We start from the raw sequence: 25,110 nt of genomic DNA, 5'->3' as shown, positions 1-25,110 counted from the left end.
ATCCTTGTATCGGTCGCTTGGCCTGGGTATGCACCATAGAAATTGCGGTGGAAACCCATCTGTCAATATCTTGCTTTGAAATCAGACAACTTTTGTTAGGGGGGCCGAAAGCTACAAATAATTGAGACGTTAGTCGAAAGTCTTTGGTTCTGTCTATGTAGAACTTCAGGACTCTTTGCATGTCTACTTAATGTAACGCTTGTTCAGCTGGTGTGGATGGATGTGCGAAGAAAACCGGTAGGGTTACTTCAGTCTGCAGGTGGAAGTTGGACAACACCATGGGAACGAACATAGGGTTTGTTTTTAAGATGACCATGTTCTTTACAAACTGTAGATATGGAGGTTTAACCGATAGAGCATGTATTCTTGAGACCCATGATTGCTACTAGAAAAGCAGTCTTCCAGGACACAAACTTTATGTCTGCAGTCACCATAGGTTCGAACAGAGGTTTCATTAAGGCTGACAGCACAGTGTTTAAGCTCCATTGAGGTGGTACTTTCTTTTGAGGGGGATAGGTGTGGAATAGGCCTCTCATGAAGTGTTTTACAGTGCGTGCTCTGAAAATGGGAGCTTTTCCTTGCTTTCTGGTGTATCTAGAAATTGCTGCTAAATGCACTTTGATGGACAAGTGAGATAAACCATCTTTTTCTAATTGTAATAGGTATGGTAGGATTTGGTAAAGTTTGACATCTAACGGTACCAATTGTTGTTGAGAACATCAAGTGCAAAGCAGATTACACTTGTATACATATGGCTTGTTCGTGGACTCCGTCCTAGCGGCCTTTAGGACGTTTCTGCATTCCTGTGTGAGTGGGACTTGTCCGAAGTCGTTGAAGTCAGGAGCCAGGCCTTTAAGTTGATCACCCCGGGGTTGTGGTGTCACACATGCTGGTTGCACATAGTTAGCAGGTCTGGGTCTTCACCCAGAGGAATTGGACTGTCCTGGGACAGGTGAAGAAGCTCTTAGAACCATGGTTGCCTCACCCATGTTGGTGCTATGAGAATGACCATGCACTTGTATGTCGCTATCAGTTGTAGGACCTTACGTGTGGCTGGCGTTGAAGGGAACACATAGGCAAATATTCCTTCCCATGATATTGCGAACGCATCACTGAGCGATCAATGGTCTGGATATCTACTCATAAATAGTGGGCATTTCTTGTTCTGCCATGTGGCAAACAAATTGATGGTTGGCATTCCACACTTGTTGAAGATTTGTGTAGCTTTCTGTCTGCCAGTTATCATTTGTGTGATTGGTCGTTGTCTCTGCTCAGATGATCTGCAGTTTCGTTTTCCTTCCCCGGAAGGTGAAGAGCTTATTGTCTGCTTTTCGATGGCTCAGTGCCACAGCTATAGTGCTTCTCTGGAGAGTGCCCTTGACCTCGTGCCCCCTGGTATTGCACATAATACATTGTAGTTGTGTTGTCCATTAACACTTGTATCACTTGTTATTTGCGCACTGGTTGGAATAAGTGAAGGGGATGTGCTACAGCCTTTAGATCCATTATGTTGTTGTGGAGTTGTGTTTCAGTTGGGAACCAGCAGCCTTTAACTGATAAATGGTTTGCGAGTGCGCCCTATCCTGTAAGTGAGGCATCCGTGATTAGAATTTCCTGAAAGGGTGGATCCCTGAATGGGACTCCTTTGGTGATGTGAGATGGTGTGAGCAACTACCACAGGCTAGGAATTATTGTAGCAGTCTCATCTGCAACCTGCAATGTTGTATTAGGTGAATGCAGCATAATATGGTGCCTACGATTTGCATGACAGTTCAGACTGTGATCCTCGTGCCCGGGTAGAATTTTTTGACTAGACAGGGTATGGACGCTGCTCTCTCTACGGAGGGATGTACCCGGCCCTCATTGGTGTTGAACTGTGCCGCAGGCACACTCACGTGTTCGATGGCTTGAAGCAGGATTTGCTTGACTTTATTGCAAAGCTGAGGCGTAAGAGGGTGTTGGACATGTGCTGCATTGCTATTTCTGCTGACTGGTGAGATGGTGCTCACACTAACCAGTCATGAGTTATGGATATACATGATATCCTTTTCTCCTGTACAACGTGGCTATTGGGGCTAGGCATTTTGTGAATGTTCTTGGAACTGAGTGAAGACCAAATGGCAGGACTTTGAATTGATAGTGATTTGTGCTCACAACAAATCTGAGGAACCTTCTGTGGCTTTTGCGAATGGGAAAGTGAAAATATGCATCTTTGAGACCCAGTGACGCTAGGTAGTTGCCCTCTTTTAATGACTTCATGACATCTGCCAAGGTGACCAGGATGAACTTTTGTTTCTTGACATATTTGTTCAGACTTCTTAGATCCAGAATTGGTCTCCATGAGTGATCTGTTTTTTTTTACCACAAAAAATCTTGAGTAGCTTCCATTACCTCTGCGATGCTTTGGGACGTTTTTGATTGCATTCTTTATGAGCAGTTTTTCCACTTCGCACTTGTGGCTGGTGTTGAAATGTTGGGGACGTCAGAGGGGGGGCTCCTTGGAATTCTATGATGTGCCCACTTTGTAAGATGTCTAACACTCATTTGTCTATGATTAATTGTTGCCACTGCTGTAGATAGTATTGCAAGTTTCACCCCACTTGCTGCAGTTGGACCGTGAGTGCAACTGTTTGGCGGGAGTCAGCCTTGTTTTGCTGCCTGCACCTAGAGGTGGATGTTGCTTGTCACCTTCTTGGGGCTTGCTTGTAGTCCTTTTGTTTGTGTGGGTACGCCCGGTGATACCCTGGTAGAACCTTTGTGAAAAATTAGGTTACCCACTGGTATCTGTTTCCGCATCTGTTTGTTGCTGTGGAACGACCTGAGCCTCCTCAGAAGTGCATCTCACCATTAGGGTAACAGGATTAACTGCAATAACTATGGCATACAATTTACAGGCACATGTGACGACAGCACAATACATTTACTAGACCTAACGATACATGTAGATGAATTTAATCTTGAGATATGGACCTTCAGAAAAGAAACCAAAGTGAACTCAACACTTCATGCAAGCAGTTGCCATCACAGACCAACTATACTCAACATTCCAATAGGTGAGTATATCAGAGCCAGGAGGAATTGCCAAACACAGGAGAAATTTGAAAAGGAATGCACAATACTTAGATCCAGATTTAATCAAAGAGGATGACTGTGTCAAAAGAGTATACCAGAGTCAGTAACCTCACACAAGAACAAACACTAGAAGAAGGCAGTAAGAAAATGACCATTGACAAACAACTACAAAAAATAGGTTTCATAACTAAATATAGTAGTAACAATCATACTATCACCGAGACTTTAAGAAAGCATTGGCACCTATTCAAATTAGACAAATTAGGGATTATGTGGATGACAAACCAAACATCATATTTAGAAGAGCAGAGACTGTCAGGAACAAACTAAGTCCATCTTTATTACCCAACATTCCAAACCTAACAGACAACACATGGCTACAATCTGAATACACTGGATTTAGAAAATGCGGCACATGCACCATCTGCCGGTTTGCTCATGAGAAAATCAATACATTCCATGACATGAATGGCAAAGAAGTTACAATCAAGCAAGGAATCAACTGTAGAACGAAATATGTGATGTATGTTATCATATGCAAGGTGCCAATGACTGTATATTGGTAGCACCATATGTGAACTTAGAAAACTAAACACAACTGTCACAGGTCTGAATTCGGATAGTGAAATGATAGCCTTCTTATAGTTTATATATTTGAAAGTGTATCACAAGAATAAGATAAGAAACCAGACGAGGAGACAATGACCAAGAAAATCACTAATATCATCGAAGTTTACGTGCTGATCCAGAATGTTCTAGCACAGCTCCTATCATGCTAAAAAATTAGCACGATTCTCCCAATGAATAAGGATCAATGTACAGATCTCACATTTTAGAGATGGGACTATTGGAGGCAATACATATATTTGTAAATATGTATTCTGTCAGAATTGCCAATATAAGGAGAGTTATTTTTGTATTATGTTAGAACTGTTAATCTAAGGAGAGTAATGTTTGATATGACAAAAATCGAGAGAGAACTGTGAATATGTATAGTATGAATTAATTACAGAATCTGTTTCTGTAGTTCTGTAGTTCTGTAGTTCTTAACAATGACACTAACAATTATTTATTATTTCGCACAAACACAAAAAACGCCAAATCCTCTGTTTTAGGAGGAATTTACAATTGACACAAAACAACTTGCAGAGAAACATTGAACCTACATCTAGGAATATAGTGCACGCCACACAAGTTAGTGGGGATTGGGTCAATCGCTTTCTAACCTAGAGGTAAATATGGTATGCAAACTATGCTTAAGATGGCGCCCAAATTTTACTCTCTGTCTTTCCCTCAACACGGCAGACAAACGTGAGCGATGACATAGAAAAAGGACACTTGCCTGATTGTTACCGCGGCAATGAATCACAACATATACTCGTAGGCACGGCAACCCGCGGCCTACTCACAAGCCAACGCAGGGAATAGGAACATTCAGCACATGTAAAAGACTGTCCAAATTTGTACGTTTTGGACGTTAAATGCTCATCTCATTATGAGACAGATAGCGATGAGCTACCAGTCATAACCCAGCACGAAGCGCTTGTTTTACAGTATGCGCGCTCGTAGAGATTTTTTAAATTAACATTTTAATTACCATTTGCCGGGATGACTAGTGCTACATTTATTGGTTATTTAGCACGACACATCTTTTCTATAAGATTTAATGCTCGATTGCTTTGAACATATTTATGAACCTTATGTATTTATTATAACCTTTGGGAATTGTTAAACACTGATTATACAACTAACTACAGACCTCTTTGAATACGAAGTGTTGTTAAAGAAAGACACATGCTTCTCAGTTATGCTCAGAACAGCGCAGCATAACTTCACAGATGCCTTTCTCTTTAGAAAGTGACATAGACATACTTGATAATATATTCATCCTCTACAGGGATATAACACTTGAAATTGAACCAAGAACTAACTTATAAGACAAGAACAATGGTAAGAAATTATCAACTATTAAGATACACCAACTACTCATAAGAACACCTTATTATCCATGGAACTGTAATTATACTAAGTAAGCCACACGGCATGTGATATCAATGTAATTATGTTGCACAGCAATATACAAGCATGAGTAGAACAAGCACTTTTGTTTTGGCCTACATTATTCTGTTTTCGATTCAGAAGTCCTTTTCCCTATCTTTGTTTTTCTTTTTCTCTCCTACCTCCTGACAATCCTCCCTTATACCCGCCCTTGATTTTCTGTCACACATACATAGCCAAATGTGTTTGACTCACAATTGTGGAATTTATACAGGACAGGAACTTTTGAGTTTTCATTGTTCTGACTAGACATGATACATGCCCTGATTTGAGAAAGGTGTAAGTCGAAACATGTGTCATCACTAAGGGTGCACTGGAACACTCTTCAATTAAACCTTTTTGATTTATAACTCAACTGGCGCAGATCTACATGAGAGTTTATTTTGTTTTGTTAACATATGTTACCAAGAAATATGTTGGTTTGTGCCTTTTTTCTTGAGGAGAGAAATCCTCAATGACTTGTCAGCATGATGTGCGGTTATAATATGAAGATGGCCTCCTGGGTGGAGCTTGTCACTCAATGTCCCATTGGCTGGGGCAGAATGCACCCAAAAGGACATAGTTGGGCTACTAAGTTAGCTTAAATGTGCTATTATAAGCTATAATAAAATTTTACGAGGATTCCCAACCTGTCAGCAGGGAAAATTCAAAGCATGTGAATCCATGAAAGATACCAATGCTGGATAACTATAATTAAGCTTCACCCACAATACATGCTATCAAAGCCAGGGTAAATCACTTTCATAAAGCTGTGCCCACAATACATTCTAGCAATGCCAGAGTAGATAACTTTAATGAAGCTGCACTACCAATGTATGCTAGCAATAATGCTTTAAACCACCTTGATAAAGTCATAACCATAATACATGGCAGCATTGTCACAGTTTTTCATTTTCATAATGCTGGTGCAGCCCCCCTCTCGCACAAAACAATGCACCTGCACCTATCACACTTTAACACACACTCAATCATTCATACTCACACATTCACACTGTTTTTGTTTGCCCTCATATCTCAGCATTGCATCCCTGCTGTATGCAACCTGGATATTCTCAAGTATGCGATCAAAATTTACATACTCCTCTCCTGTTGTCATAGACCCTGGGGATTGTTTTAACTATATTCATTTTTGTAGATCCTTTATTATTGAGAGGTTAAACAAAAAGCTGACCAATATGGCCAATGTTCTACTTTCGCATCTATGGACTGGTCCCGCTATATGATTATACTTTACATGACCATAGTATGGCGAGTGAGCACCTTTCGCTCCTCAAATGAAGGTCATCGCAAGCTCATCCAATAATTTACGATAAGACAATTAGTAGTCAATCATGTATGCAAAATAAACTTACTGATTAGCCATCAAGGTAATAGTGAATATGTTCTGTATTTACCTCCTATAGGTTCAAAAAATTAATCAATAAATGTAATCACAGCAAGCTAGTACTTCTTCAAATCTGTACCTTAACAGTACATATGAGCCACTAAAATTAACTGTTCCGCACTTCCTCCATTCGCATTTCACCTTGGGGAGTTACAGGCCACTGACATTTGATGCAGGCATGTAGCGGTATAAAAGGAAAGAAGAAGTACATGGCTTTGGCAGAGAATCTTGAAGCATTCAGAGATATGAAGTAGAGACAGAATATCCACAGCATAAGTGTGCTTCTGAATTGACATTTCGCCGAATAGGGTGCATAATTATTGAATTGACATTGATTGACCTTGTGGAGTATACTGATGCTACAAAGAGTGAATGCATCATATTAGTGTATTGCTTGTGCATTAAATCCTCCGCCAAGTTCCCTGTACTATGCACTGTGTGTATGTAATTGTTCACTGATCATGCATGCTGCCAGTAGTAAAGGCAAGAGTATCAATTTAAACTGGCTCTACACCATAAGACTTTCATTAAAATGTAATGAATCATTGGTTTACCATAGCATTATTGGTATTTCCATTATAGTCGTCATAAGAATGTAGCAACGTTCTCTATTCCATAAGTTAAAGATAAATGACCAATGTATATATGCGCTCTCCCTTAGAATTTCATTATATCTGTGCTACATTGATTATTTCAGATTTGGAATATTATCAAAGTCCATCTTGAATATACGATCCAATATGATGAGTTTATTATATAGAGCGCTCTTCTCCATCATTCATTTCAAAAGAATAGTGTGAACATTAATGATTTTAGTTCCATGTATTTATTTCTTCTCAAAAAGACAATATGAATTACTTTGCCAACTTCGACTGCATCCATTTCCTGAATTATGTTTCTATAAAACATTGATGTTGAGATATGGGATAATGGCATGAGGGGTCGGCAGATATCCTACATCTGTCCACTCTATAACATGGTATCATAACCCTCCTCTTATTAAAGACAGTGTGGAGAGCTTAATAAGTCATAGCCATTTGAATCAATAGGAAGTTCAGAGTGTGTTTGTTCTGCTTTCTGTGCGGAACACCTGATCCCAGGGATCCACCATCGCCCCCGCCCACCGGCACCGGAGAGGCTGCAGTTATGCTCATTGTCATTCAGGGTATGCCATTATCAATATTACTAGTTTTGGAATCTCATTATAATTACGCCTCCAAAGTTTCTAGTGTGACACCCTCAAGGTCACAAAAGACGCACTCTATGTTAAGTTAACTAAACTGTATATGTTCATACTTTGTCGGAATCGAAATGATAGTATGCCTCCTATCGCAGTAATTAGATGTGTATTGGCCTACGCCAAGTTGTCTAAAATATCATGCGAATAGACTCAGCGGCAAGGTCTTGACCTTAACGAAAAGTAATGTAAGTTGCCATCTTGGATTTAGCCGCCATTTTAGGTCCTCTTGTAAATGTGGAAGTCACCCTGAACATCAAAATGGAGGCTGAATGACATTCTGAGTGAGATTCTGGCCGTTGTGACCTCCGCACACACGAATAATTGATATGCCTGCAGGCCACTTGTCGGGGTCGCGAACTGAGACCTTGTCCTATTGCTGACCTATGTGTAAATGAACAACTATATCAGCGAAACTGATCAAAATGCATACATTATAGGATTGACGTGGCAAGGAACCCTAGGCCTGATCCCAAGAATGGTTAACCCGCGAGAGGGTTGGCCAAGGGCTGGACAAACCATAAAAAAGACCCACATATTCCAATGTACGGTCTCTCTACTAATGCATCGAACCCTCGTTGAAGTTCGTTACGTTACTCTGAGAGCCGAATAGCTATCCGTTTGTCAATTGACTTTGGTAACTGTTGTAGCTTTTAAATAAAGCACTTGTATGTCCTTTGTAACCTGTGTTGGTGTGTTTCCTTTGGGCTTCCCAGCCTCATATCAATTTTTATGTTTTCACAACTTGATATCATGTTCAGGATCGCACTTCGTCTTCTTTGTTGAATTTTTGCTGATCTGTTCTGGGTGTTGCCCAAGAGTATGTTGTATCAGGTGTTAGATTAGTATAACAACATGTATTGTGTTGGTTAAGTAGAAGACTCTAATACCCAGCATTGAAAAGGCTGATTGAGTGTCTCACTGATGCTCAGGGAGTAGAGAACTCCTATTAGCACCCTGGCAGGGGGAGCCAGCCAATCAGGTGGCTATAAATGCGACTTGAACCGCTAGTGCAAGCCTGCGTTCCATCCCACCTGATGGCCGGCTCCCCCACCACATCTCCCCCCACACTCCGTCCTGTTTTTTTCCCCCTTCCCTCTACCACTTACCCTATTTCTGTGGTGGCGGCACTGCCCGCTGCTGCCGTTCCTTTCTCTCTGGCATTGCAGGCCACCATGGAAAGGGAAGAAGGGCTCCGCTTTCCTTTCCATGGCGGCAATCTAGGAAAATGATTTTCCTTTCTTCAATGCAATGCCGCGTGTGTTCAGTTGAAGGAAGGAAATACTTTTTTTAGCAGCCCCGGGTTACTGCTTTGGTACAAAAAAGGTAGCAGGCGCCCCTCTCTCGAAAGAACAAGGCATGATAACCTGTTCAGTGGTTATTAACCACATTGCGAGTTTGCAGCCATTGCTTTTTGCTCACTGTACCTTCACAGATGGGAAATATCCATTTGCATATCAGTCTTTGTCCCGCCCAGAAGTGCAGTCCAGCACCGAAATGCTATGGCAATTCCTCTCTGAACAAGAGTACCATCAGCAACCCCATACACGTGTTTCAGCCTTGTTACTGCTTTGGTAGCCTGCCGTGCTAATGGCCTTAAGCCCCAGTTCCAAGCGCTGGAATGGGTAGGTAATGGCCCAGAGCAATCGTTAATGGCCCTCGCTTCATTTGACCCGTTAACTTGAGCTGGAACGGGAGCTCACCGCCACATTCTAAGCATGCAGTGTCTTTGTCAATTGTCCATATTTCAGCTGCTGAAGACATAGGGGACCCATACAGCCAGCAAGCAAACTTTATGTCAAGAGTCTTTTTGTCATATACTTATGGCGTAATGGTCTCTGATACTGTGCAGGCAATAGGCTTGTCAAATGTCTGCCTCATAATTACCTTTCCGCTTGTTCTTCTCTCACTCCACAGCAGTATTTGCTATGGCTCCTGCAGCACTTCACATTCGATTGCTAAGGTGGACCGTCTGAGTCTTGGATAGGGGTGTGCAAAAATGCTGTCCCCTGCATAATGGTGCAACTTTACTGACTTCACCTCTGCAAAGTTGTAAAGTTGACAATTTTTCTCTGCCTACCCAGACAGCAAAGGTGTTTAGACTGCGCAATTCGTTTAGCAAGTAACATTTCTCGCCAATTCCGGTTGCGGCTAAAAGTGAATGCTTACTTATATGCATTAGGAGAACTCAACAATACAATTGTACTTAACAACTGAGGTGCTAAATCCTAGTTGCAAAGCTTATAGTTTGCCCATCTATCATTTTCAGTGCACTCACCAGTGCATGTTGATTGTTATTCTACGCAACTCCCATCTGCACACTTAGTACACATTTGTTAAAATACATTTATAATCCATATCCTGCATCGCCTACATTCACTCCTGTGTTTATTCCTGACCCTTCTATAATTCATATTGCTCATAGTACCCTTTCACCTATTTTCAGTGTACAATTTCTCAGCACGTTTATTGCCAGACCTAAATATCTAAATATTGTCTGATATTCGGTGTTCTGCCAATGTGGTTTATGTGGTTAGCCAATTTGACCTCCCAATCTTAATTTCTAAATGTGCATGCTCACTGTTTCCGCACACAGTTTTTCCCATCTTGTTTTCAGTCTCTCACTTTCTCAACACTGTCCCTTTCACTCCTCTGGGTGCATGCGTCTTCCATGACGTTTCCTATTACAACGCATCAATGTCCTGCAGCTCCTGCCAAGGGGTTGCCTGCCCCACATCTGCCACAGGGGTGAACACAGGCTTGTATGGTTCCTCTGCATGTAGTACTTGCCCCTGTGCAAACTCCTCCTGTAATCCAGGAGTCAGTACCCTGTGATAGTTGCAACTGAAGTACCTCTCCTCGTGATATCTGCCCAAGGAATACTTGTGCCCAATATATTCCACCTGAGAACATCTGCCGATGTTCTATCTGCCCCGGAAATCCGTGCCGTGATACTATCTGTCAAAGGAGTCTTTGCCCTCAGACACCCCAAGAGGGAGTTACATACCCCTATAATCTGACCCCAGGCAACTCTTGTCCCTTCATTGCGCCAGCGAATATCTGCCCCCGCTCTTCGGTCTTGTGCAAAACCCGCCAATGGCACTGTCCAACCACATCAGGATCATCGGCCCCCATGCCAATTGCCCAGGACCTACCTATCCCAATCATATGCACGATCGAATGTTTTCAAAACAACCCTTTAGCCGCGTAGCCAAGACAATCTCGCAGCTGCAGCCCGTGCTTTTGACAAAGTGTAGTTTGTTTGTCGTCCTTTCATAGCCGAGTGCACCCTCTCCAGAGATTTCACGTTTACTCCTGCCATGCATGAAAAGGCCATTGCGGTGTTCTTGAGCGGATGAATAATGAAGAGTCACATCTTCAGATTTTTACTTTTTATATTTATTCTTGTTTTAACAAAGTGCAAGTAGCTGAAAGGTTAAATGCAGTATGTACGTTGTCTCTGCCACGGCATGGAGCATGACTTCTCTGGTCCGGAGCATGGGTCTTCACCTCTATCTGAATGCAGGGTTAATGCTCCCATGCACCTTCTCTCCTTTCCTGATCTCACTCAATTCCTCCCCCGTAGACTGTCCTCAAAGTCATATAGTTTAGTTAGTCTCTCTGAACCTGTTTGGGGGCCTCATCTCTCTGCAGGGTCATTTGTTACTACCGCCACTGCTTCATTCAGATATCCTTGTGAGTTCCCCTTCTAGAGCTCCCTCTCTGCCTCTCTCCTTCACTCTTTCTTCTTTTTCCTATCTTTTCTACTCTCTTGTTTCTACTCCTGCTTGCTTCATTAACGTTGTTGTCCCTTGTGCACGTGGTATCATCACTCCTGGGTCCATCACAGTCAACAAGTTCAGTGGGTTCTCTTTCATTTCTTCTGGCTATGCTGCAGCTCGTGAACGTGCTTAGGTTGCAATTGTGAACACATGTTTTAGTTGCAGTCATTGCTTTCATATGCATGATGGAACGTTTCCAGTTTCCAACTCAAAGAGCTCTCAAAGCACCAGTTACCTTGCATATCTGTTATAGTTAACGTTAGCAACACAAAGCATCCATTTAAAGACTATCTTGGGATGCGAAAAAATAAAGTCGCTTTATGTGACTAATAAAATGTTTTCAACATCATGATTAACAACGAGGCGGAGATTTGTGACAAAGAATCTGCATATCTATGTTTGTTTACTGGACAACTTCTTTTATTACATGTCTTAAAATCACTGATATTACAGTGGGCTTAAATACATTTTTCAGGTTGACATCTTGCATTCTGGAACTTTTAGTATACCATTCTGGAAGTAAAAATTAAAACCACAATGATATTGTTTTGAGTTAACATGTTGCTATAAGGATTTACATGTTGTCACGTGGCTTTATTAATGTTAATCAAAAACAGAACAAATGGGTAAAAATCACACAATATTTCTGTCCAATAGTAAGGCTGCCTGGTTCTCAGGAGCAGTAGTTTCTCTTGCACAAGATTGCAGTTACCTAACCTCCAGAGGGTCCTTCTGGTACAGCAATACAGTCGAGTGGAAAACCTGCCATAGCTTCAGGTGGGCATTTAGACCACCTTTAGGGCGATGGTTATGCTGTGGTATGCAGAGTATTTTGTAGATTGTGACAAAGCACAAAGGGCCTCATTACGACCCAGGTGGTAAGGGATTACCAGTACCGGTAAGGGCACTGGTGCCGGTAATCCCTTACCGCCCAATTTACGAGGTCCCTTTGCGGGTCCCTACCATAACGGAAGGGACCTTGGAGGTAATTACAGTACCGCAATTTGCAGTACCGTAATTACCGCCTTCCTCATTCCCATTGAGCCCTATGGGGCAAAAATGAGAATGGGGAAGGGCCAATGGTGAATGGGGAATTACCGCCCCTCCAACCTTGGAATGGGGCGGTAATTCCGCCATTCACCATGGCGGATTCCGACATCAACCATGGCGCTAATGGCGCCATTGTTTAAAGCCTGGGTCGTAATGACCCCCAAAGTCCTTTTTAATCAGGAAACTCCTTTACTTCTTGTTTTCCCTCGAATTGGGAATGTGTTGTTGGTGGTGGTTCTCCACCTTGCAACTGTACCTTCTGTTTAGCAGGCATGTCGTTCTCCCATCCTAGTCGTGTTGCTTTGCCTTTTGAGGGTTGCTCCACCCTGGATGATTATAGAGTGGTGGACTAGGGGCAGTGGTGGCTTACTGGAATGCAACTGGGATGCTATAATCTCCTTCTTACTTGACTTTAGTACATGCAGTACATGCTAGCCAATGTGTCCACTGTTCTGCACCACCCCCCTTGCACCAAGTTGGCGACTACATGCAAATGCGGTCATATAACTGCTGGTGATGTCACTTCTCTATATTTGGGGACACCCGGGAAATTCATAAGTCGGCTCCTCTGACTCCCGCACATAGTTAGGCTAGATGTAAAATATGGCTACTCCACATAATTTGGCTAAGTGCAGAGTACGGCTACCCCACACACTAAGTGAAATGGAGGGCACTAAGGGTGGGTGTGAGAGATAGGAGGGGCACTGCTTTCCACAGCAAAGACAGTGGAAGCTTAGTCCCTCATTGAGGTACAGTTCAATGAAATGCTTTCCTTTTCACCTCGTCCCACAGTGGAGTACCGATCCTCTCCTTCAAGATTTGAGAAGAATGTCAAAAACAAGAAGTGCAGGTACCAAGGCCGGATAGGACCTGCCCATTTAGAGCACTGCCCTCACCCCGCCTGCCTAAAAAATGCAGTGAACAACGCTGTGAAACAGCCGTTCACCAAATGCTGTGAAAGAACATTTTACTGCAGTGGCCTTTTCGTTCCATTGAATGGACCGACCTTTCTTCTTATCTAATTTACTTTAAATGTGACTGATTAATAAACTACACATTTTGTATTGTACCTGTTTCTCCCGTGTGATACCTGAAGAGGAACTGAAGGGGCGTTGCTCTCTTTACAGCCTATAAGAGGGCTCGCTCACCTTATCAGCTGACCCGGAATAAACGCGCCTAGAGTCCTGATCCAGCGCCACGGAGAGCACGGCTTTGGAGTGTCCCCGGAGAGTTCGGATAGGCTGGCAATGCCTCAGGTCCCACACCTTGATCTGGAAACACAAAACATGGACATCAGTTTACAAACCGGAACCAAAAAGACACTCAAAGTTGAGTCACTCAAGTAGAGTCGGATATATTTAAAGAAAGAGCATTTGGATTCGGCAATCACCACTACTCCACTGTTAAACCCACACCATAGTCCCTTTGTAGAACACACTGCAACCCTACCAATTGTGTTCGCCTCAAAAAACTGTGCATCATTGCAGTGAAAATAGGCATTTATCCACGTGGAGCATATGGAGCACACCGCCAGACTGCCTGCCTCCTCAGTAGTTCAGAGCACCTGCCTCCTACCCACGAGTCTTCACTCCAGAACAGAGAATGTCAAGCTGTGGGACTGGTACAATAACTGCTTTTAACAGAAAAAAAAAATTCGAGATGGCATCTGGAGGGAGGGGGGTCAAACATATTTTTACTCTGGGGGCTTTGGCAACAGTATTTGTACTCAAGTAGGAGCTCAGCATAAAAATGTTTGGATACTACTGCTCTGGAGCAAGACATGCACTTGTACATTTGCAGCCCCCACCAGCACATGGCACATCTCCCTTTCTCAACATAGCCATTACCAACTTGGCAATGGCCAGCATTACAGAATGTAAAACAACACGTGCAGAGGTTTAATACACAAAGCAAAGATGATTTATCATAAACGTGAACGACAAGGCTACAGAAAACCATGCATGCAAACAATGCACGCACCTCATGACACAGTTACATCTTGTGGGGGTTGTCCCGGAAACAATAATTGTATCCATGGGGGATGGGTGCGGGGGGTGATAGTATAGAAATAGTTTGCATACCACCGTCTTGGTAGATGTACTTTCACCCACTCTTGATTTGTATATGGTCCCCAAATCAGATGATGTGTCAACACTTCCTCCACCACATTGAATACTTTACATTAACATGTGCCACCCTCTGACTTCTTGTTCAGCTGAAAGGTGACCAAGGCCATCAGCAATAACATTCCACTTTGCAGCAACGTGTTTTAGCACAGCATACTCCTGCGGCATGGCTACTAATCCTGTCATGGCGTGGTTCCAACTTTTATGAGCTGGGCTTAATTGAAATGCTCATCTGGGACTTTTGGTCGGTGTGCAAATCAAATTCACCACTCTAGATGAGCTGCTTGACTCTTTTTTTACGCAGCCCAGATACAGGCAAAGGTTTCCTTTTCTATAATGGAGTAGTCCCATGCCTCCTGGCTCCGGGCTCTAGAGACAAAAGCCACATTAAATACACTTGCTCTCAGCATTTGCAACAGCACAGTTCCCTCCCCTTTAGAACTGGTCTCTAAAGTTGAAATACTCATGATCCTCGTGCCAAATGGCTCTAACTCCTTTGAACTAACAAAGTGTTGCTTTATATCCTGGAACTGTGATTCTTGCTCTTCCTCCACCTCAAATTTGACCATTTCTATGTTATAACTTGGAGAGATTGCTTTAACATGACAAACGTCTGCACAATCTTGGAAGAATTTTCACAGAGGCCTAGGCATTGTGGGATGTTTTTACCCATGCATCCGAGCCCTACCACAAAAACTGTGCAGTACTGGCATTGAAAACATCATGATGGCCAGAGCTTCCCAGAAAATGCCCAGGGAAATGCATGAAGAATAGGCTGCCACCCATTTTTGCCGATGTTATGGGCACAGAAGGGCACTGCCTAAAACCACCATTGGACTACCCACACAGTAGCCTGAAACCATTGGGAATGGCAATGCTGATTGCCAAAAGCAACCTAGAATTGTGGGGAATTCATTTTCTTAAATCCCAAAAATGGGTGCATTACCAGTACTCACCACTATCAGAAAGCCGGCGTTTTAAAACAACACCAGACTTTTTTGTGTAAAACTGAATAAATGAACCCAAAGCAGGCCAAAGAAAGACTTACTGAGAGGTGGATCCAATGTAAAGTTATATTCTGAAGTGACTTGAAGGTTTATAACAAGACTGGCTGAGCTGTGGATTTCAGCAGTTTAAGTAAATTTGGACTGAAAGACACTAAAAATCTAAATGTTTAAAAGAAATGAGTGACCTACTTTGAGTGTCACATAGGTTGCAATTGTTTAAATGTCATAGTTTTAAACTTAGAATCAGCATTCTAGCTGCATATGTAAAAATTGTTAGTTTTATTTGAATGCAGAAAACTGGGTAACTAAAAGTGACATTAGCTGGGGCCTGGGGTAAGGAACTGGATTCTGCTTGACAACTTCCCCCCAATTGGAGTGAAACTGGATCCACAGCAGTTCCCAGGCCTAGCTGCCTTTTGCTGTTCCCACCAAAAGGGATATGACACTTCTCTGATTGAATTACCTGGGCTCTGCAGGAAATTGAACAAAGCCCTGTCCTGACTCAGGCAAATGTTTTATTGGTGGGAGTCGTAAATGTGGCTTCCTCCTGGAAGGAAAGGGGAGGAGCACTGCCTGTGAGAGCAAGCTGGCTTGGCAGAACTGGAAAAAACAGAAATTCAACCTTGTGCTGGGGGGAAACCACACCCCTTTGGGGCCAGAACATAAATCTAAAAAGATGGATCATTCATAGAGCGGACTTGTGAAAATTTTATAAGTGATATAATTATTCTTGTAATTTTTCTGTGCACATTTGAAGACGTGTTAGGACCCGGTGGTATGTTCAGGGGGTTTTTAGCGGAAAAGAGGATATTACTCTAAATGTATATATGTTAAAAATCTGACACTCCACCACCTAATGCCCACATGCTTTGCGAACATTTGTGTAAATGCGGGGAAAAATCCAATATTGGTAACCCGACCAAAAAGTGAAATATGTGCCATTTTTGAACCCAAGCTCCGAGAAACGACAGAATTGGAACAGGGGCTACCATCAGTAAATGTGATGGGTGCATGTAATTTTAAACAAATGTGTACCTGTGCAAATATGCATTTGGGTCAAATATAGATTGTGTGTAATTTGACAGGGGAGTGTCCTCTCTGCAAGCCATTAAATGACATCGCTCTGACACTCCACTTCTTTTCCCCAATCAAGAGAGAAAGGAAAGCTTGACCAATCTGCAGTTGAGAGAGGGGCTGGCTAGTGATGCTGCACAGACACCCACTTTCAAAACACATAAAAGCAGACAGTCAGGACAGATAGGGACATGCTATTCCATCTGCTGCGGGACGCTCTGCCGGGAAAATCCATACTTTACCTCCATCAACCTCCAGAGAGCCAACATAGAGACTTCAATCTATCCACCTTCAAAGACCCAGACTTTACTTCAGAATTTGTAGCAGAGAGGTCAACTACAAGCTAAATCCCTCTTTAGCAGGCCTCAAATCATTGCCACTATACAAAGCCAGGCGAGTTGTTTGAATTCTTTGCAAGAACTCTTGCCATTTGCCAGAGAGCACTGTTGTATCCAGAGAGAGACCAGCTGAACCGGAGACCGCTGTATCCGGACCCACAGACCTGATCAGAACCAGAGACCCAGACCAGACCAGCAGAGTAGAGCTGACCCAGATCACTGTGAAGTGCCGAGACCAAAACCGGAGTCCAGTCCAAAACCTGACCAGATCCGTGGGAAGGCCTATTTCTAATATATTGTGAGTACCTAGCAGAACTGTGCAGAACCCAATCTCTTAGGTAAAATAATCTAATGCAAGCTATTTTAACTTGAGTAGAACTGTCTCCTAGAGATCCTGTCACCTGTCATTTGCAAAGCTGCCACCTGTCATTTTTAGCTGCAAGCTGTAACCTGTCGCTTTGAACTTTTAAAATTTCAAATCAAAAAAACAACCTTCACAAAATCGTTCATTACTCCGTAACCGTTTGGGCTAGAAACTTGGTTTAACTTTCCTCTGAAAGCTTAGAATCTTACCTTTCCAACAAGCCTAGAACCTACTCCTTATACTATCTCCGTAATCACGATTCTCGCACCCGCGAATTTTGCCGCGATTTGGCCCGATTTTTTTTGTCTGAACTGCTAAATTTCGTTTGCCTCTTAAGAACCATCCCTGAATCATTGCTAGAGTGAGCCTGGACTAATATTAACTAGATACCACTCACCCTGAACCTCTAGAGGGAATTAAAAGCATTTTAGCATATCTTTCACTTCATTGCCAGCACATATAAAAGCATTTTGGGCCTGTGTTTCAAACTTCTGTAGTCTAAGCTTGCTGGGGTGAACTGAATTACATTTGATTGCATTTCTGAGAACTGTGTGCTTTCCTTCCATTTCCTTGCATTGCATAAAGGGGGGGAGTGGATTGCCAGAGAAAAGTGATTACATTGTTTTGTTGAAATCATATTGAGTATTTTCTGTATTGCATTTTCATTCAACATTGCATCCATTTGAACTTATATAAAGCATTCTCTACCACCTTATTCTTCTGTTCCTATTCACAAGTGTGCCAGTGCCAGACTATCCATTATTGATTACTGCTCAGATTAAGTGTCATATTCAATTATTAATTTATTATAAAGTGTGATATATATATCTATTGTTTAAATTATCAAATAAACCTTTTAAACTTGCAAAACAGAACTACTTCGTGGCTCAGTGGGGTCAGGGGGATTCCAAGAGAGGGGTGTTATATAGGGGTAGTCATCCAGAACGCATGAACTGGACATAAAGATATATCAATAAGGGTTTTCATTCAGTATTCTAGTCTAGGCGTTGACTTAGCTGTAGTGTTGAATTGAATCCTCTTACAGCATATTGTCATATGTTCCTTATCCTTTGGCTTGGGATTACCCTCAATAGCGTGAAAGTGATACTCTTTGGGCTACACACGTTCTGAATTGGTATTCTCCCTCCCACATGAATAATGCACCCTTTATTTAATGGCCAGCCACTGCATTGCAGCAGAATCAGGTCTTCAATGAGGCTCTCATCAATGAATAAACTAAGAGATCATTTTGATAGCAGACCATGTGTGTCCCTCAACAAACAACGAAACCATCCTACATTGAGAAATTGGCACAGGAGAAACAAGCCCAAAAATCCATTGGCAACAGAAAGATACATCCTCAGAAGTACCCAATGTATTCCTTGTTGTATGAGGTGCTCGCTCTGACTCCCTCAAATATCCGCTGAACAGATGCGATGTTGAATTTACATGTAACTGATGAATATTGATTATGTAAACCCCTTGCACAAATCAGATCAAACAAACATACACTTGGTGGTCCAAATTACTGTATTTCAGGAAATAAGAATTCCAAATGTAAAGTAGTGGGCGATATGTGATTTTTTTGTAACAATTCCATTGGGTAGCTTTTCAAAATCAACTTGTAAGCACGAAAGTACTGGGCCAGCACTGCGAGATCACTCGCCAAGCGCCACAACATGTCCCATTTATCAAACTGAGTCCAGTATGATCTTAACATTAGATCTTCTCAGCCAATAGTTGAAGGATATCTTCTTAACATTACATCTTCTCAGCCAATAGGTGAATTAGGCAGCACGGGCACCTGACACAACAAAAAGGGAATTGGTAATTGGACTGTTTTACATCGAGTGAATGGTGGCCCACCCTACCTCCATGTGCCCAGGAACTGGTGGCACTTACGCCTTTCTTCTGAAGTCACCCAAGTTCTACATTATTAAACGATGCTTGATGCCTAATTCCAGAGGATCTAGTCTGGACCTATGCATAATATTCCAGCAAGCCATTGATGCAAACCCTCAAGAGCAAGAACTTTGATTAATTTTCTTTTAAAGCCCGTTAAAACCAGTGTCATCTGCTCACTCCAATCTTAGTTCAGGCTTTGGTTATTTCATGCATTGACACAGTGAATTATGTTCTTTCCGGTCTCCCACAAGCCACACTCGATCCCTGATGCACCCAAGCTGGTTTTGGGCCCGGAAGTTTGATCAAACTACTCTCCTTCTGAATAAGACGTCATTGACTTGCCTTGAAAGCTACAATAATGCCTGATGTCACATGTTTAGTCCATGGTCTAAGGTGGGGGTCAGCGGTGAATGGAGTCACGAAATTCTATATGCGGAGGCTCCCAGGTTGTTACCAATTTTCCACCTTGAATAGGTTTTTCAAAGGAGAAGCAGTTATGTGTTGAAATGCTTACACCGCCTGCATCCCACTCAATAGTAACCTTTCTAGATTTCAGAAACTGGTGAAGCTATGGATCTGGTATACAGTCTTCTGAATCGTAAGTCTTAAGGTAATTTTTTGGTTCTTTTGTAAATCTGTATGTTGCATTTTCTCTTGTACGTTTCTGTATAGTTATATAGAGGCTGTTTGTTATGTTTTGCATCAAATATTTTTTCTCTGTATTATAATTGTTAGCGGTTCCATGCGATCTTAATGCAAACTAAAATAACAACATTTTTGACGAACCTAAAATACCGAAATAATACTGAATATACTGAAATAATACTGAAAAGAAATAAAAAATTATTTTTTATTTGGGGGGTCTCCCCCAAGCTCCCTACTTCCCTGGTTCTATAACCACACCCTAACTCCCTCCCTGCCCGTTTTAATCTCTTACCCCATCCCCATTTATATTTTTAATAACACATTCTGTGTTTTTCGGTATTGTAGGTTTGTTAACAAAGTTATTCGTTATTTAAAATTCGTTAACATCACTGGATACCATTGTTACCTTGTGAAATGTTGTATTTGTCATTGTACTACAGTGTACTAGCACCTTTCAGTGCTTTGTAGGCACTTGATAATAATCTACGAATATATAAATAAAGAGGTTGAACCTGGTGCTATACAAAATGATGAACCAGGAAAGAACTGAAGGTCTTGCTGTTGAGGGCATCCTTCACATATCACTGATACATCGAGCACTTGACACACACCCTACATGAGGCCAACCCTGCCTATGTCTTTTCTTATGCATAATCTAACCCATTGTGCAGTGTTCTGTGTTTTACTAACTTGCTTTCAGCTTTAACAAACATCCACAAACATGCAGGCCCATCTTAAAGCTCAAAGTCAGCCCATAATTGGGACTGGACATATCCTGTCTGATCTTTTGTCTTCTTTTACTGGGCTCAGTACCCAGACTGTAGCTGCTGCCCAGATCCACATCTGTCATCACAGAAACACAGAAGGCAATATGCCTGCCCGAGATCTGAAATTGTGCAAGTGGTGAAGACTGTGCCCTCCGCAGCCATTAAGTTGCCCAGTGTCGGCATTCAGAAGGAGATATCCAAGCTACGATCACCCACAGAGGTTCTATCACTCCCGTGATCCCTCACCAGTGACTATGCTATCTAATGCTGAAGGCAGTTGGAGTTCAAAACATCTGGACAGCTAAAGGTTGCAGATTCCTGGCAGTGTCTTCCCATTAACCCTATCTAGGTATTGTTGGATAGAGCTTTAGCGCAGAGCCAGATCAAATGTATCAGAAAAAAATAAGGAAAGGCACAAAAGGTACAGCCACCTCAAGGAGAGTTGAATGAGTCTATGTGGGAGTCCATGTGGCAAAGCGGAAGGATTGGGGGGGACCAACAGCCATTGGCCGCCAGAGTGGCTTCCTGCTTTCTTCTGCCATTCCGTTGCAAGTTTGATCACCTGCATCCCACGTTGCCATGCCGAGAAACTCGCAAAACACATCCCACTGGCGGCAGCTCACATACCTCTCCTCTGAAGCAAATCCATTATGAGACATACATGGGGTATCTCTACCAATTGAGGTATAGTGCTTTCTGGGACATGTAGTCATGTGGAGGCCTGAGTGTGACTAAACTCTGGTCAATTAAATGTTATAAGGCCTCTTCCTAAGTGAAACCCTGGGCATTTTTTGACACCCTATTTTCGGAGGGCCTTATCTGAGGGAAGCAGAGAGCATTTTGTGAACTAGTTATGAGGGGCCTCTCTGCAAAGTGAGATCACAGTGTGTTCTGGAACATGAAGTCCTTCCTGGTGCAGTCTCAAGGTTGAGTGAGTCAGGGAAATGCTCGATCACGTGGTTCTGTCGAGGGCTCACCTGTGCTCACTGTGACAGTGGGTTCCGGGACATCTTCTCCTGTGGTGCATTTGGCTAGAACGAGCGAGTGTGCTTTTTGGGAAATAAAGTCCTGTAGGAGCATCTGCACTAGGTGGGGGAAGGGCCTTTCATCACATGTGAACTTGATGGGCGGTCTGTGTATTGGGTTATGCTGCGTGCATTCTGGGACATGTAGGCTTAGATGAGGTACTCAGAACTGAGTTTGCCTGAGTGCACACTACAGCATGCAGTTCTATGCTACGGGGTTAGTGGGCACTCTATGGTTTGAAGTTATGTGGCAGCATCGCCCTTAGGGAGACGCAGAGCGTTTTTGGACATTTATTCGGACTTGGACTTCTGCAATGAGTGAGACAAGGTGTGATCTGGGAAGCGCTGTCCTGGTGCATGTTCGGGTAATACACTGGGTATTTTTCGACATGTAGTATGGCAGCTACACCTGTCCTTGATGAGGCATTCTGGGGATACGGGGGTATCGTTCCTGTGTGGAGCAGAGTGGTTTGGCCGGCAGTCGTTTGGGATTTCTACTAAGTACATTATCTGATAAAGAGTTTTGTGTGTTGTGGGTGGGTGCATCTTCAGTGATTGAGGTGGTGTCAGCTGCGGTGTTGTGCAGGAGGTAGGGTGCAGCATAGGGCGCTCTGGGAGAGGGCAGTGGGAGAGGGCAGCGGGAAGAACTCCAAGAAAAAGAAAAGAAATATGACAAGGAAGCAACATCCAGTGGCTGGCATTTAAGAAGAGGGGAAGCCAAAAGGACAACATATGGCATTCTAGGAGAGCGTTTACTGAGCGGCAGGGAGTACAAGCGGCAGTTCACTGGCGGCATAAACACAAAGAACCACATGTCATGAGGGTGCGAGCTTTCAACATTTTCCCCATTTTCAACTTCTCTGAGGGCACAGAGGCGTAGACAGGGTAGGGCCTGAGTGGGCAGGGCCCACCCAAGATCTGTAAATGCCCACTCTGTGGCACTGTGTGAGCCTTTACAGATGTTCATGTCACTGCGGTGGGCCCAGCTGCATTCACTGCAGACCTCACTAGACAATCCTGGCTTGTGAGTGCATCCGATCGGTTTCAGGTACTCCTATAACTACTCTGCAAGGCCCATGATAAAGACACTGAAAAGGCTGTGCCTTGTGACGCTTCACTGGCCACTGCATCTGCCCAGTGCCGTGCTGTACATGGATCGGTCTTCATGGGTCCATAGTAATGCCACTTCTTATTTTGACAATATTGGGTACTGGGACTTCTCAATGCTTAAGGAGAGTATAAGCACTCAAGCATGAGGCGAGGTGTACATTAAAATATCAACTAAGCCATAGCGCGTCATTTGCTTTGGAAAGCTGTGCCGGCTCCCTCGTCCTCACCCCGCCTCCCTGCAGTGTCCCATCATAGCACCTCCCCGACCCACTCTACAAAACAAAAGGAGAGCCGAATGTGCACCTCAGAGGCGCCCGGGTGCTCACCAGGTGTGCAACACCGTTTGACTCATTGGGCGTTTCCACCAACTCATGGACCTCTCTCCCTTCAGGGCTTTCATGTGGAGGACAGATTGCTGATGACAAAGTGTCCAGGAAGCTTGGCTAGTGATAAGGTGTCAGGCACAGCCCTTTGGTGGCAAGCATTTTAAGGAAGGCTTGGCAATTACTTAGAACGCATATATTGGCTGTGAGCTCTGTCTTGTCTAAAGCATGAGGTTTTAGGTGACTGTATCACCATTGTGACTGCTGATTTGAAATATTGTTAAACACCTTTGTGGAACTCCACGCTGTATATACTATATATATATATATATATATATATATATATAATATAGATTAATAGATATATGGAGATGTTTCCCTGAAATTTATGGCCAATGTGTTATGGAATATGTGTTATTATTTATGCGCTTATTTTTCGATGATTCCCTCCCTTTCTTCTTTCTATCAATTGCTCACCATGATGTATACACATTGAAATTAGAATTTTATGTCTATTCATTTGTATCATCACAAAGAATATGGTGTTTTTAATGTTGTTAAACACCTTTGTTGAGTTCCATTATGTATATCATATATAAAATAAAACTTTTTAACCTTTTCAAGGTTTTCGGTGATTGGAACTGCTTTAGGACATTTCGAACTAAAAGCCAACACAGAGCACCAGTTAAGTACCAAATACCGTCTTCCAAAACAATAAAATTAGCACAAAATAAAACTCCCTCTTTAAGCTTAGTTTATATCTATAATGTATGCTAGTTTGGCAGGCAAAACAGAGTGGATATGCTTTTATGTGAATACTCAAAATTTCTGAACACCATTCATAAGAGCATGTTGAAAATGTGACCGTTGAGCAGGTGACCTCATCACGTGCTTTCACTTTGTGTGTGTCTTTAAGAGCTGAACGTATCTTGTTGTGAAAAGCTTGATTAACTCTGCATTCAGGGATTTGCAGTCTTCCTTTCAGGATGTGAAAATTAAAGCTGCAACGATACTCTTTTGGCGTAACATCTTTCTATAAGGTTTTATACATTGTTAGGTTGTCTCTCTATGTGATTCGTGTAGTTTTCAAAAGGTTGCATTTCTTGAAAGTCAAAGTAAGTTGTACTAGCAAGAGCTCAGAAGGTAAGGAGTCAAATGCATAAATTGCACAGTGGGTTAACATCCCGGTTTCATTGCTTAACCCAGGTAATCCTGGGCAAATAATTTAATCTCACTGTGATTTACATGCAAATATTGGGAGTCCTCAAAGCATGACAGTGTTTGAGCATCGCATTACTGGTGCCAAAACAAGGCAAAATCGCCCTGTGACTGATGAGAGATGGCTGCATTAAGCTGACAAAATGAAATGTCACGTGAAGAATTTAGCAGCAAAGCATTATGCAGAGCTTTAGACTGGGATCACGGAACAAAAATTCACTGTGCCACACTCCTAGGGTCCCCGCTTGGGAAAAAATAGGGACTTGAAGAGAGAGTGAGGACATGACTGGAACCGCGGGGTATGTGTAGGTGGGACAAATGGTAGGATATGATGGGTTATTTATAATGCGCTCAATACACAGAGGTTTATAAGCGTGGACCCAGGGATCGAACCTGTGTTGCTCTGTGTCGTCTTGCTTCCAAGGTGAGCACGTTGCCCCTGAGCTATCCCCCGACACAGAAATGGCAAGTGAGACAAAAAGAACGATACAAATGGAGAGGACACACAGATTGAGATATATAGAAATGGGCTGTGAGGCCCCACCAGTGTCCCAGCGTGACAGCAATATTAGAACCCTGCTGGAGCTGAGTCCCAGCCCACTGGAAACCAAGATTGGTGAGCACC

General features: G+C 42.8%; 1 protein-coding gene across 4 annotated transcripts in view; it reads right to left on the bottom strand.

Annotated features, from left to right (window-relative positions):
• LOC138503489 (F-box/WD repeat-containing protein 7-like) overlaps window positions 1-25,110 on the bottom strand; it is a 733,637-nt gene that overhangs the window by 293,276 nt on the left and 415,251 nt on the right. For all 4 annotated transcript variants that reach the window (XM_069623260.1, XM_069623261.1, XM_069623259.1 and 1 more), the window contains one exon: window positions 13,732-13,854. In XM_069623260.1, the coding sequence (XP_069479361.1) occupies window positions 13,732-13,854 (123 nt within the window). The remainder of the gene's footprint in view (window positions 1-13,731; window positions 13,855-25,110) is intronic.

Source organism: Ambystoma mexicanum, chromosome 11 (assembly GCF_040938575.1).
Source record: "Ambystoma mexicanum isolate Mex_15411 chromosome 11, UKY_AmexF1_1, whole genome shotgun sequence".
Taxonomy (NCBI): Eukaryota; Metazoa; Chordata; class Amphibia; order Caudata; family Ambystomatidae; genus Ambystoma; species Ambystoma mexicanum.
The sequence above is the reverse complement of the archived record's forward strand: the minus strand, read 5'-3'. Positions and strand labels throughout refer to the sequence as shown.